Source organism: Pavona decussata, unplaced genomic scaffold (genome assembly GCF_977016875.1).
Source record: "Pavona decussata unplaced genomic scaffold, jaPavDecu1.1 SCAFFOLD_29, whole genome shotgun sequence".
Lineage (NCBI taxonomy): Eukaryota > Metazoa > Cnidaria > Anthozoa > Scleractinia > Agariciidae > Pavona > Pavona decussata.
In genome coordinates, this window is record NW_028145452.1 from 1,821,531 (window position 1) to 1,835,535 (window position 14,005).

At 40.9% G+C, this 14,005-nt stretch overlaps 1 protein-coding gene across 2 annotated transcripts in view; it reads right to left on the reverse strand.

Annotated features, from left to right (window-relative positions):
- LOC146484891 (uncharacterized) overlaps positions 1–14,005 on the reverse strand; it is a 32,916-nt gene that overhangs the window by 6,759 nt on the left and 12,152 nt on the right. For both annotated transcript variants that reach the window (XM_085104374.1, XM_085104375.1), the window contains exons 11-19: positions 13,661–13,798; positions 13,037–13,128; positions 12,293–12,379; positions 11,546–11,604; positions 11,182–11,296; positions 10,539–10,676; positions 9,778–9,893; positions 8,990–9,235; positions 6,546–8,563 (exon numbers count right to left, since the gene is read on the reverse strand). In XM_085104374.1, coding sequence (XP_084960500.1) covers positions 6,546–8,563; positions 8,990–9,235; positions 9,778–9,893; positions 10,539–10,676; positions 11,182–11,296; positions 11,546–11,604; positions 12,293–12,379; positions 13,037–13,128; positions 13,661–13,798 — 3,009 coding nt within the window. The remainder of the gene's footprint in view (positions 1–6,545; positions 8,564–8,989; positions 9,236–9,777; positions 9,894–10,538; positions 10,677–11,181; positions 11,297–11,545; positions 11,605–12,292; positions 12,380–13,036; positions 13,129–13,660; positions 13,799–14,005) is intronic.

Here is a 14,005-nt window from a genome sequence, read left to right on the forward strand (position 1 = left end):
ACAGCAACACAGGAAGTACTGCTCAGTAGCTTTAATTTGAATGGCCACACTTTAGGATTTCATCCACAGACTCAAAAGTTAGAACCACCTTGTATAGCATGATAAACAGCACCACAGGAAGTACTGCTCAGTAGCTTTCATTTGAATTGCCACACTTTAGGATTTCATCCACAGACTCAAAAATTAGAACCACCTTGTACAGCATAATAAACAGCACCACAGGAAAGTACTGCTTAGGAGCTTTCATTTGAATTGTCACACTTGAGGATTTCATCCACAGACTCAAAAATTAGAACCACCTTGTATAGCATAAATAAACAGCGCCACAGGAAAGTACTGCTCTGTAGGTTTTCGATTTTGGAGACTGAGGATGAAATTAGAACCACCGTGTATAGCCTTAGATAATATACGATGAATGTACACGCAAAAACTCCATTCTTATTAGAAGAAAGCACTAATGTCAATTAATCCCAAAAAGTGCAAAAAATTGACTGCAAAAGTTGAAAATAAAACTGATTAACAGGTAAGTCGAAAGTCTTTATCCCAAGACATTTGATATGATTCATTTTAAATGTTAACAAATCATCGAGTAATGACTCATTAAGTAAAAAAGACGCTAAAATTTATTTATTTATTTTATACAAAAACCTTAAAAATTTTTATTAAGCATTCAAAATTTGCCACACTATTGTTATAGTTCTCACCCAAATTTTATCATGTTTGTCGTATTTTCAATTGTCATTCATATAACATCCTGAACGTCGTTTTTATTAATATTCTCAAGCTGAAGAAGGTTGTGGCAACAACTGAAACATTTTATATTTTAAATCCAGTGTCAACATTTTTAACCATGCCTTGTAAGATTGAAACGACATTGAAACAGATTTTTTTTTTCACCAACAGGCGACGGGAGCCGTCTACAAATCTGGTACCTTCTTTCTTTTCTTCATCGTCTTTGTCAGGCTACCTCCACACAAATATTTTGTTCTTCTTTAATAGTATCGACCCTGTTATTTGACGATCAATGGGCGAATCTTTGCTCACGTCATTGTTTACATTTTTCCTCATTAGCATACGACTTAACTCCTCATAGCAGCCGTGGCCATATATATGAACTAAAAGCAAAAGTTGAAAGAGTTGATAAAGTTGAGCAATTTGTGCAATTTTCAGCTCTTTGCAAGCAATATCAAAGGAAATATCAGCCATCAAAAACTGCGAAATTCCTGGGTGGCAAAAAAGTTAATGAGCCATACATTCTCCGTAAAATTTCAAATTTTCAGAGAAAACTGAAACTGTTATGTCCTTTCAACATTCAGAGTTTTTATTTTATTAGCGTCATCAGATAGTGATAAGCATATGTTAATGAGGCAAAAAGTGTAAACAATGATTCGCCTATTGCTGACTATAGACAAAATATGTTGTTGCAAAATTATGTCATGAGCTTTACCAATTTTAGATAGGCAATGTCACGTATAGATGTAGACATTTGTTGTTGTTGTTGTTGCTGTATTCACGAGGCAGAAAACATAACATCACATTTCTTTGAAACAAAACAAAGAAAAAATTGCACAGTTTCACACTTCTGAAAAAATCGAACCCTATTTTCACGCGAAAACTAAACGACAATTCTAATTGTCAGGGCCAAGCGGGTAGAGAGGCTTTTCTCGCGTGCTTTCGTTGCATGGGTTCGCGCGTGGCCTCGCGCACGTGAAACGCCTTACCACAAGTGACATTTTACAAATACTTTTTAGAAAGCTGCTTTACATGGCTAACTGGTCTCAAAATTGAATTTGAATGAATCCTTAAAGGGCCCCAGTCAGCCACACCTTTGTTTTTGTTTATACGCGAGTTTGGCTATTATATTTTATTCGGAGCATGTCAAAATGAACGAAATCACTGTGAAACTACTAAAGATAATGACACATACTTTCAGGAACACAACTTACAGTTAAGCAATAAGATTTCGCTTCACCATGCAATATCAATAATTTTGATGGCATCGAAAATGGCGGAGGCTGACTAGGGTCCTTTAAAGTAATATTTGGAATCCAAAGAAAGAACAAACTGAAGAGAACTACGAATGATAAACAGTGCAGGCCAACTCTTACGAAAACATGTCCTGTTATTAGACCAAAAAACGAATCCATCTTTGAACAAGCACAGATTTGACGTATAGGCTGAGCAATCCCCCAAAAAACAGGAGGTAGAATAAATAGCTCGTGACAAAAATCGCAATATATTGATGCCCCTTGTAGTTTGCTATTTTTAACCTTTAAAACAAACACAAAAATAAACAAACTTCCGGTTGCTGGGCCTCTCACCAATCCACGTCACATTGGTATTTATACAATTATTTCAGTTTTCAGTTTGCAATTACTTTTAGTTTCATTTGCGTGTTTTCAAACGTTAAACTTCTACTAACTTTGAGTCGTACTTTTGCGTCTAAGCTACAAACAATAACAAATGACTCACGTACGCCATATCACACCACAGCCCATGTGGTTTTAATGGCCGGAAGCTCATCCGTAAAGCGTGACGTCACGAAAGAGCCGGTATCCTGCCCATCCGGTCCCAGAAGGGAAATGAACACTTATAGTTACAAGGCAAGTACTGTACAGTAATAAAATGCCAACAAAAGCAACAAGGAAAATATATTCGGTTTTTGTCAAAATATATGAAATAAAACTACAACTCAAAAAATTTTGCGGCCCAGACAAGAGACAAATCCACGAGTTTTCGCACATCCGCCGTTCCCCAGTGACTCGTGGGTGTTTATAGGTCAGAAGTGGAAATGAATCGCACTGTATAAACACAATCACAAAACATTACGAAAGCTCAGTTAAGCAGAACATCATTTTTCTGTGGGTAGCACAAACCTTGCATTTGATTCCTGCGATTCTTTGCAACCATAAAAACCGTTTGACCGCGTTTAGTCTACCACTGTAATCCGGCTGACAATGTTAGTCTACTATCTTCACTAATTCGTTAAAAGCAATCGCGAAAGATCCGATCTTAGAATGTTTCTCCTGGCGACGGATATGTGGTACTTCAAGTAAAATTACACAAAAAAAAAGCACCGAGACACAACAGCCGCGGTTTGGCTGCTAGCAGAAGTTCTAAACGGAAAAAATAGACCTTCAGAGTTCAGTACGACACGGAAAACTATCGGTAAAGATCGCATTTCTTTGCAGGAAAAATGTAATTAATCCGCCACAAGGCACCTTAAACTCAGAAATTCAAGTTATCACGCCGAGTAAACACAATTTAGCAAAGAGTTATGATTTCTTTGTTCTTCGACTAATCAATTAAATACCGATAAATGTTGATGCTACCATACGCGTAAACAGTTTTCTTAAGAATGTTTGAAAGTAAATTCCACTTTGAATGCGTGGTGGAATACTGATTCAGTAACAAGCTAGCTTGTAAATTCGCCTTTTGTTTTCCAGTCGACGCGTCACAACGTTTTCAGAAGTTGACCTCATTTCCTCGCAAACTTTGAGCCATGCAATGTGATTTACAATTCTCAACCTATTTTAAAAAACATTATGCACTGTTTCCACTCGAACGAAAGCTACCGTGAAATTAAAAGCTATCCTCTGATGTTGCTTGCCTTTAAGTATATTGCAAACTAAAAGTTTGGGTTTCGTAACCTGTCTCCAACAAAAACACAACAAAGCAAAAAAGAAATATGAGCTATTCTTACGCAAATTCCTTGGAGAGAGTGCTTGGATGCGAGATTTCGCTTTTGGCAGATCAAAAATGGTACTCAAGTCCCACCTTCGCCTGGCCATGGTTCTGTCCTCGGGCATAATGCTGTTCTTGCTCGCTTACGTTATGAAACGCCTTGCAATAACTAACGATCACGGAGGGTCAACATCAACCGTCTTCCTGTCACGTAGATTCCACTTGGGATTTATTTTTATCCGCGAATCACGAAAAGTAAATAAAATAAATTTCACAAGCGCATGCCAGTATGCAGAACGAAAGAAACAAAACGTGGAAAATAACAACAAGGATTATCAAAGTTTTCGAACATAATCGTTCGTCTGTCGCATCAAGAACATTGAACAATGTTATTAATCCCACGCTACCCCACCCAAGGTGGGAAGTCTTTATGAATATGAATGCGTCAGATTCAACTGTCAAGAGTTCTATAGTTCAAGCACATCTAAGATCTATTGTTACATCGGACAATGGGAAAAACAATTTTCTTTCGGAGCTATATTTACCCAAGGGATATACATTGAATATTCTCCGAGTCGCACAAATAAACTGCCAGAGCTACGCGTGCGTGAAAATTGTCTGCCACGCGGATTTGATAGCGAGAAACAAGAACGCGTGGAAAATGGCCACTTGTCTTCCAAAAATTTTTCTCTCGATTTTTCCAGAATACAAAACATTTCCAGAATTTAAACCAAGCCCTGGTATGTCTAAGAGAGGATAACTTTATCTGGTAGATAAGTATACATACAGTGGATAAGATAATGAGTAATCCGGCCGATGAAATTGATCCGCGCTAAACTCAGTTATCAGGATTTAGCATACCTCAGTGACCGACTATCGCGTAACGCGCAATCTGATTGGCTACACAGGCGCCGTCTATCGATCGATAGACGGCAGTTTGTCAGAGCGCGCGCGATTAAGCATGCATCATTGCACAAATATGTCAAAATTTATGAAATAAAAAGCTTTTTTTTGCTTCATAGATCGATCACTGAGGTATGCTAAAACAATTAGACGGCTTGCTCTCGGTTTCTATCGCCTTTGATAGTTGGCGATAGCAGCCTCGAGCTCGCCGTCTAATTGTTAAGTAGACCTATTAAAATCAGATAAGGTTTCCCGATCCCCGGACAAAAACCACCCAATGGGAAAAATACCTTCTTTTCCAAACGGTAAACGAAAGCTATAAAATTGGGCGTGTACCGTAAAGCAGCATGCCTAAAGAGTTTTACTGAAATGATTCATAAGTTAAATACAATTAAAGACATTGACTTTATCAACCGTACTGAATAATGTTTAAGCGTTTGCGTTTTGAACGTACTATCGTTTGTTGAAACACCTGTGTAACTTTTCACTGAGTCTTACCTAATATTCTATTATATCTACTCGTTACTTTATGTTTAGTAAATTATTTATACGCGACCCCTGAATTTTATCGTGTTTTTAAAATACAGGTCTGAATAGCAGCCGGCAAGTCAAAAGTTTAAGAAAAACGACGACAGTTTTGATTTCGAAAGACATGTTTCGAGAGAAGAGCTGTCGAAACATGTCTTTCAAAAACAAAACTGTTGTCGTATAAAGGTTTTGATTTGATTTGATAGATCGGACACAATTATATCCTTCCTCCTGTCAGAACTGAGCATTATAAGCGCCTTTTTGTAAATGGATGGTTATCTCAAGGTCTTGATAGAAGTCTATTCTTTTTCTGTCGTTAGTGTAATCTAGACACGTTTGTTATCATTTCTGAGGAATACTTTTGTGCGATATTTTTCATTATCAGAATCTTGAGCAAGTTTACCCTGACCTTTTACTTTCTGATGGATGAAATCCTTAGGTGTGGCCATTTAGTTGGATGCTTTTGAGAGGTTTCTTTCCAGCCATGACATTTACTGTACTGTACAAACTGGCTCGAGTTGAGAATACCAGCTGCTAAATAGTACGTTCTAGGTGCGGTGTTTATTATGTCGAATAAACACACTAACTTTCTACTTTCTGAATAAGTGTGACATCAAAATGAAAGTTCGTTGCAGGCGTAAACGGGGAGGGGGAGGGGGAGGGGGAGCAAGAAAAAGTAAGAGAAGAAAGGGGGACTCTCAATTTTTCTTGACCCCCCCCCCCCCCCTCCCCTTCTCCGACTACGCCTGGCTAAGCTGTGCTGTTTATTATGCTGTACAAGGTGGCTCGTAGTTTTGAGTCAGTTGATGAAATCCTAAAGTGTGGCCATTCAAATGAAAGCTACTGAGCAGTACTTTCCTGTTGTGCTGTTTATTATGCTGTACAAGGTGGCTCACAGTTTTGAGTCAGTTGATGTAATCCTAAAGTGTGGCCATTCAAATGAAAGCTACTGAGCGGTACTTTCCTGTGGTGCTGTTTATTATGCTGAACAAGATGGTTCGATTTTTTTGACTCTGTGGATGAAATCCTAAAGTGTGACCATTCAAATAAAAGCTACTGACCAGAACTTTCCAGTGGTGCTGTTTATTATGCTGTACAAGGTGTTTCTAACTTTTGAGTCTGTGCATGAAATCCTAAAGTGCGACCATTCAAATGAAAGCTACTGAGCAGAGCTTTCCTGTGGTTCTGTCTATTATGCTGTACAAGGTGATTCTTACTTTTGAGTCAGTTGATGAAATCCTAAAGTGTGGCCATCAAATGAAAGCTACTGAGCAGTACTTTCCTGTGGTGCTGTTTATAATCCAGTACAGAGTAGTTCTAACTTTTCAGATTCTGAGGGTTGGCCATTCAAAATATCACGCAACGGCTTTCATTTGTGGTTCGATTTTAATTTCTTAACAAATAAGACGGTGATAACATTGCTCACTTACCCGGCGCCTTCACTCTGCTGAGAGACTTGTCCTTATCCTTCCTCTCCCTTTCCCTCTCCTCCCTGGCAGCCACGGACTGATGATGAAGCAGATCGGACGCGCGTGTCAGTGAGTGCAGAACATCTTCAGCAACGACGAGAGCAGAGCTTTTGTCGTACTTGACAGACTTTGCCGCGTTTAACAACCGCGAAGTCTGATCGACGATCGAGTCATTCGGTTCCTCACTGGCGCTCATTTTAATTTTGGTAATCCTCGCGTTTTTGAGATGAGAATGCGAATGTGAACGGTGACTGCGATGTTCGCGCGTGTCGCGAGATTCGCGCGTGGAACTCACGTGGGGCGAGGGCCCCGCTTCCCACTCTCGCGGGAGGCTCGAAGACTTCTTGTTCTTTTCTGGTGTGAACTGGAGTTTCCCGGTTATGATGGGGCTCGTTTCGCTTCGTAACCTTGTTTCGTCATCCGACGAGTCCGAATTCCCTCCAACTACTGCTGCCGTTGATGAAGACGGCTTAGCAACATGGCGTCGCCTACTTGACCTCTGACGTGGAACAGTTTGAGATCCATTCGCGCCAGCAATGCCAGCGCTTGCAGAACTGGACAGACGGATTTTGCGTTCAGAGCGCATCACTGGCTTCGCAGATGATCGGCTGTTGTCGGGCGTCCGAACCTTACTCGGAGATAGCTCGCCCGACTTCTTTCGTCTGGCATGGTGTGCGACCTTTATGCCATCGCCTCCTTCTCGCTCCACGGTTACCTTGGCTGAATCGTCCTGCGATGTTGGTCGTGGCCGCGGGAGTTTCTCTTCGTTTACAAACCTTCCGTCAGCGGGAGTGCTCCGGCTTTTAGCGTGGTAAATTTTGATTCCTCCCATGTTGCCACCTTCAAGAGCCTGACGGTGGTTTTCCAAGCGTTCAATCAGGAGATTTCTGGCAGCCACACGAGCTTCGTACTCCGATTTACGCTTCATCTCCGTTTTAACTTCGACAGAATTCGGTGACGCTTCGACTACAGTGGTCGTTTTGGCCTTGATCAAGTTCTGCGGCAGATCACCTTCGCTCTTTCGCTGCAGGGCACGGTCTTGCTCCCTGTTCGCCTCCTTTGCCAACCGTTTTAGGATATTCCCAGGGGAATCTTCATCCTCGCTGCTCCTGTTGCGGTTCAGTGACTCCCCGGACTGTGCTCTGCGGGGGGTCAGCTGAATATCCTGCAGGGAACCCATCGGGCTCCGATTGTCCGGTTTCTTTCGTACGCTTCCTTTCCTTTCCAAACTCCCCGTCCCATTAGCAACCATGTCCGGAGTTCGAAATCCGAACGCTCTCTCAATCTGGTCGACGGTATCTGACATAGACGCTTCAGTGATGTCTTCCTGGCTTTGCTTCTGTTTATACGTATTCACAGTCGTAATCACCGCGCCAAGACTCGTCTCCTTGAAAGGTACGGGATCCTTCTTCTCCTCAAATGATGCTGTTATTGTTTCTTGACTCGAGTCGCGTTTGTTCATGTCCTCTGGCATTGCCATTATCGGTTCAGCATTGACCCTAACAGCTCCGTGCCCATCTCCCTGGTATCTGCTATCCTGTGTGATTCCATCTACTCTCGTATACCCATCTCCTTGGCCGTTCAACATCATTCTGCGAGGCCTCTGCGCAGTGCTTCCAAATATCGGGGTTTCGGGAGTTCGCGGAGACGAGGGAGGAGACGACGGCCCGCTTGCGATGGCATACAACGTGCCTGACGCCGTATGGGCTTTTAACGTCACACCGACGGGCTTGGAAGGCCGTGGTTCTGGATCAAGTGCTACAAACCCGCTCCACTTTGGTGTCCCATATACCTCAGGAGGAACCTGATGTCTGTCCCCATTTGGAGTGACAGTTGTCACCGTGTATGAAGCCCCGTATGTAGCAGTTTGTTGCCGCGGTGTCTCGTGGAGTGTTTGTGAGCTACCGCTGATCGAAGAGGTTGAGCTCGCCCCAGGGGATGCGGGAGAATCTGGAGGCCGGGAACCCGAGTACGTAGCTCTGCAGAGAAAAAAAATAATTTATTAATAAATCAGTTGATTTAAGTTTAGCAACGTTGCGTGCCCACCAATTGCCAACATTTTGCGATCTTATTATCAGTTTTCTGTTGCCTTACTTCAATGAGCCAATTAATATCCAAGAATAATAAAAGGCGAAGTTGACCATTTCCACGTTTGCTTTCAGTCTCCCGAAACATGCCCACAGGAGTTGCATGTTACACTACAGCCCAACCTCGTCCCCAGAGCCCGTGCCCTTACCTTACCATGAAGTATATGCCATTTAAGGCCTTGATTCCTTGTGGCTGACCAAAAGGAACGTAGCCTCTGAGAACCAGATTGACTACAGCCCTAACCTCAAGTGCAAAACTGTGAATATCACTAAACGTTGTTATTTTGCGGTTCTACAGTCACACGTAAGTTGTCTCACCTAACATCCACAGGAGCGACGGTCCCAGGGCGCATGATCCACGGACTGTCCTTGCCTTTCACGCCGTTCTTTGGCGCTACTTTAGGTGGCTGTTTCCGCCCAGCATCAATGGAGGAGGACGAGGCTGCTGATTGGTCACGTGACTCCGCTTCCTCCGCTACGGAGGAAGCGCTACCGCATGAGGACATTGTCGTGACTGAAGCCCGACTGGTGTTCCAATAGGAACCACTGAGAGGCTGGATACCCCTGGGGAAATAAACGACGGGAGGTAAGACAATACCCCAGGGTGAATCAAATACCCCAGGGGTCTTAAAACACAACAGAAAGGAATACAGTGGAATACCGTTTCTTTGAATCTCCTAGGGTAAACTGAATTTGTTTCGAAAAAACGGGAGTTCCAAAAATCGAGGGGGGGGGGGGATGTAAGCTGACCAAAGCAAATCCAAGAGAAACAACTTTTGGTTCAAAGAATAGGAAGTTTCGAAAAATCGAGGGTTCGAATAACCAAGATTCCACAGTGATTGTCAACCCTGGAAAAGAACACCCTTATGGAAACTAATAACATGGCACAATAGCCAAGTGTAAATCAAACACCCCATGGATGTTCAAGAAAATAAAAATAAACCAATGAATTTGAAACAATGATCTCGAAAAAAGGCTATAAATTATTTTCTGGGGACAGCAGCTCCACAAAAAAGCACAAGACACACGCTTCTGTGTTCTGATTCGTAACTATGTAAAAACAAAACAAACAAAAAAAATGAGCAATGAATGACACAATAACATACTTTCTTGGTTTGCCACTCTGAAAGGGTGGGACAATGACTGCTGACACGGATCCGGGCCTGCGTAATATGTCAATCATTTGATCATGGCTCAGTGTAGCCACTATCATCCCATTGATCTGATAAATAATAACAAGTAATAATTAATAAAGGTAGATATTAATGAGCACATTCTCATGTAGGACACAGTTGATTAAAGGAGTAGTCTGAAACAGGTTTTGTTACACGACACTACAAACCCCTGGATGGGACATAGCAGGGTACCCCCTACATTTTATTCCATCCACTACAGATACATGTAGGCCACACTGTTTTGAAGGAAAACTTGCATATGAGTTGCATCCCTTAGATTACAAGCTGACAGAACTACATGTAATTAACATGCATGTTTTTCAAGGTCAAATATTCACAGAAACATTCCCTACTGTCTACTTGAATTTTACAATACCCTAACCATTATCAAAACAAAACTGAACCTGATGTAATGTATTTTAGTTCTTTTAAAATAATACTAAAAGGAATGTGTCATAGCTCCTTTAAAAAGGCAACGGTTAAATATACATGTACCATACAAATAACCACCAAGGCAACCATATCCATGTAACCACATCACAAGCATTCCCTTATTTTTCTTAGGGACAGTGATGTGAGCAAACAATGTGAGTGCGCGCAAAAGTTTCCTACCTCGAGAAACACAATGCACTTTATTATCCCTAAAAAACAAACAAAAAATAAAACAACAATACTATAGAAGCAGCCCAAACCTCAACGAGTCGAGATCCTTGCCGCAAGCCAGCCAGCCAGGCGAACCCGGAAGTTTCAACATCTGCTATGAGTCCTTCAAACTGCACATGGAATCCTAACTGACCCATGCCATTGCGCCTCAGAGTCATTGTTTGAGTCTACAAGTGAAGAGAGAGCAATGTAAACTATGCTTACTTTAAAGTAGAGTACTTTCCATAAACTGTTCATCGATTGACTAAAAAGATTACTGTATTCCTCTGGATGGAATGCCAGTCCAAAGATTGTTTGCTTGCCCTAACTATGAATTTATACCATGTAGCCATTGGTGGAGGAAGAACTGTAAAAATACAATGGCTTATAAATGGGAATATAATGCCCAGGAAAAGTCCTGGCTTCCCCAACACTTTAACTACACGTAAGGCCTCAGGTGTCCAGTGCACAAACCACATGGCCAACAAGTCACCAAAACCACTGAAAATAAATACATGCATCTGTAACTTTAGAAAATATTTGTAGCAAAGGCCTTACTAGTGAAAATACATTACATTATTTACTGGACTAATCATATTTTTAGAACAGTAATGCCTGTTTTACCACATAGGACAAGTTCGACAACCCATGGAAATTTATCAAAACCAATCTTCGTGTAAAAGCAAGTCTTACCTGACAGCCAATGGAAATTTCTTCAAGTCTCCTAACAATCTCCGGGATATCATCCGAGTCAGACATTGGAATGTTCAGCACCAGACAATCGCCACTACCGTAAAACACCTTGATGCTGTTTGAAAAAAAAAATTACATTAAATAAGGTCTACTACTGCTTGGCCAATAGCAATAAAGTCCTGCAACACTGTGCAAGTAAATTGCAGGTAAATTTCAATAAATTCTGCTCTCTGGTCTCAGAAACATTCAAAAATACCAAACCCTCAAAATGAAAATTTTAATGACAATCTAACTAGTGCAATAATATTTTACTGGGGCATTTTGAGGTTTTAAACTAAAGTTTCTAACAAATTTTCACTAGTACCTTTGTGAAAGTGATGTCCACCCAATCACTGATTTAGCTGGAATGCTAAATAGCACTTCCTGGAGAGAAATAAATTAATGAATACAATAATTGGACTTAATCATTAAGGAGGGCCATAGAATTTATGATATACTTGATGGCAATATAATTTTAACAGATCAGGAGTAACCAATCTAGTATTAAGTCTAATTAATCATGTTAACAAACACCTCAGACATCGTGATGAAACAGAGTTTCTAGTTAAGCATTACATCTATCTGTAGCAACACTTCCAGTGATATATGAATTTGGGGAAGTTTAGAAACTTAGAAAGGCCTCCAAAACGTCAGGAAAACACTTAGGCCAAAATGAGCAGCTTTGAACATAAGGAACAGAGCATTACAGGGTTTGTACTCTTTTGGGATTTTATAAAAATCCATGACCTGTTCAAGTTTTCCATGACAAAATGCTCTCATTTTACAGTGTGAAAATGCACAGTGTAAAAATCTGTTTCTTGGTTCCTTTTTGTTTTTTAATTGTCCATCGTCTTCCTTTTTTATTCCCTAAAAGATAGTGTTCTTAGTGATTTCCTCCATAAACATCATTTGCAATGACTTTCCATGACCCGCAATAATTATTAAAATCCGTGACCTTCCAGGCCTGGAAAACGAAATTACAAAATTCCATGAATTAGTCTGATGGCCAATGGCCAGTTGTTCTAAGTGCTGGTCAAAACACACTGACTAAACTGATCTTTTCATCACATACCTTGCTAGACCAATGCACCAAAACCAACGTATCAGCAGAGATTCCCATCTTGCACTCAATCATGGATGGGTTCCTGTAATCTTCAACCTGTAATTTTATTGAGAAATTACTTTGAATTCTCAAACTAATACTGACGGGGGTAAAATACTTGTCAAGGAAAGATTTAGTGATAATCTTTTTTTTAAGTTTAAAGAAGCAGTGTTGCTTATTTTTAGTGCAGTGTTCCAGATAGTAAGAGGGGGGTCTCAGGTCAAAAACCTGAGAAGCCTGGCTTCCTGACCCGACAAAATTAATGGTAAACTTGAGAAGATTTGGGGAGAACCAGAGCTATTGACCCCTCAAAATTCTTTATTGACTAGATCTGATTTTGAAAGTTATCTGGAACACTGTAGTGTCACTTTGAATAGCAAAAAAAAAAAACATTTATTTTGTAGGTATGTCAACATAATCATTCAGTGTTGTCAAGAATAACTCTACTAGTGCATAGAAACTAGTATTGTTCATCTTTCGCTGTGGATGGCTAGGATGGAAGTGGGTTGAATGGGAACTGTAAAAAAAATTTCCCCTGTTCTGTATTTTGGAAAAAGTGTTAAAAATTGATTAAAGTTGATTCTTCCTGTGAGAAATCAATTGAATTCATATTTTCCTCTTGGCGCTCTAAGACAATTTCTCGTTACGAGTCTAAGAAGTCCTTAGTCAAATATTTGAGCAGGTTTGACCAACATACAGCAAAATCTCCATTACCTGAACATTCCAAAGCAATGCACCTCGGGAAACTTTCTCGGGGCAGATGGGTGGTCGCACCTTCTCCTTCTTCTTTGTTGATCTCAAAATACCTGAGAATAAACAAGGTTTGACGTCATGGCATGAATACTTTGCACCCACACCTGTGTTAACATAGCTAAGATCATAATTAACTAATAACTAACTGCCTCGCTTAAGTGGAAGGTGGGTGCCTGGGACACCCAGGGGCTTCCACTGTGGCCAGCCCACCCCTAGATAGAATACTGCCCCCATGGCTGGCAAATCCCCCAAGCCAGCCATGAGCCCCCATTCCAGGCACCCGTCAACACTGACGAAACAGTGGAAAGAAGAAACATAGGTATGCATGGGAGGGGGGGGGGGGGGGGGAGGAAGATGCTAAAACGACTGCTTGGCAGACCGCTACACAAATGCTCAACGAAGAACTCCAAGATCCTAGCTATGTACAAAGCTACCACGTACCATGTGAGCCTGCACTTATGGGATTGACCACTGGATGTCCGCAAAGCTTGTGGGCCGCTTGGCTGCTAAGCTTGTGATGGGCAACTTAGTTAAATTATATTTAACCAAATCTAACTTGTATTGTAAGTACATTTAATAATTTACCTTTTCCTTTTGCCCCTGTCTCCAGTGTGGTGTTGGTGACATAGTTTGTGGCCAGATCTTTAAGGTATTCATGTCTTGTCCTTGTTGCCATGGCACTGAATTTCTCTGACTTATGAGCAGCATTTTCAGCATTTATGACTAAGATTCAAACAAAAAATATTTTAAATTTCCATTTCATTTGAAGAGTTTACTGGAAAAAGGGCTTACGTGATGAAACCCAAATGTTTCCAAATTCTCTCTAATTTGACATACAGACTGATTATTGTGTTAAAAACATAGCAACATACACATTGTATTGATGTTGTGATATAAGAGCTCAAATTCAGCCGAGTAGCTTATTACCGA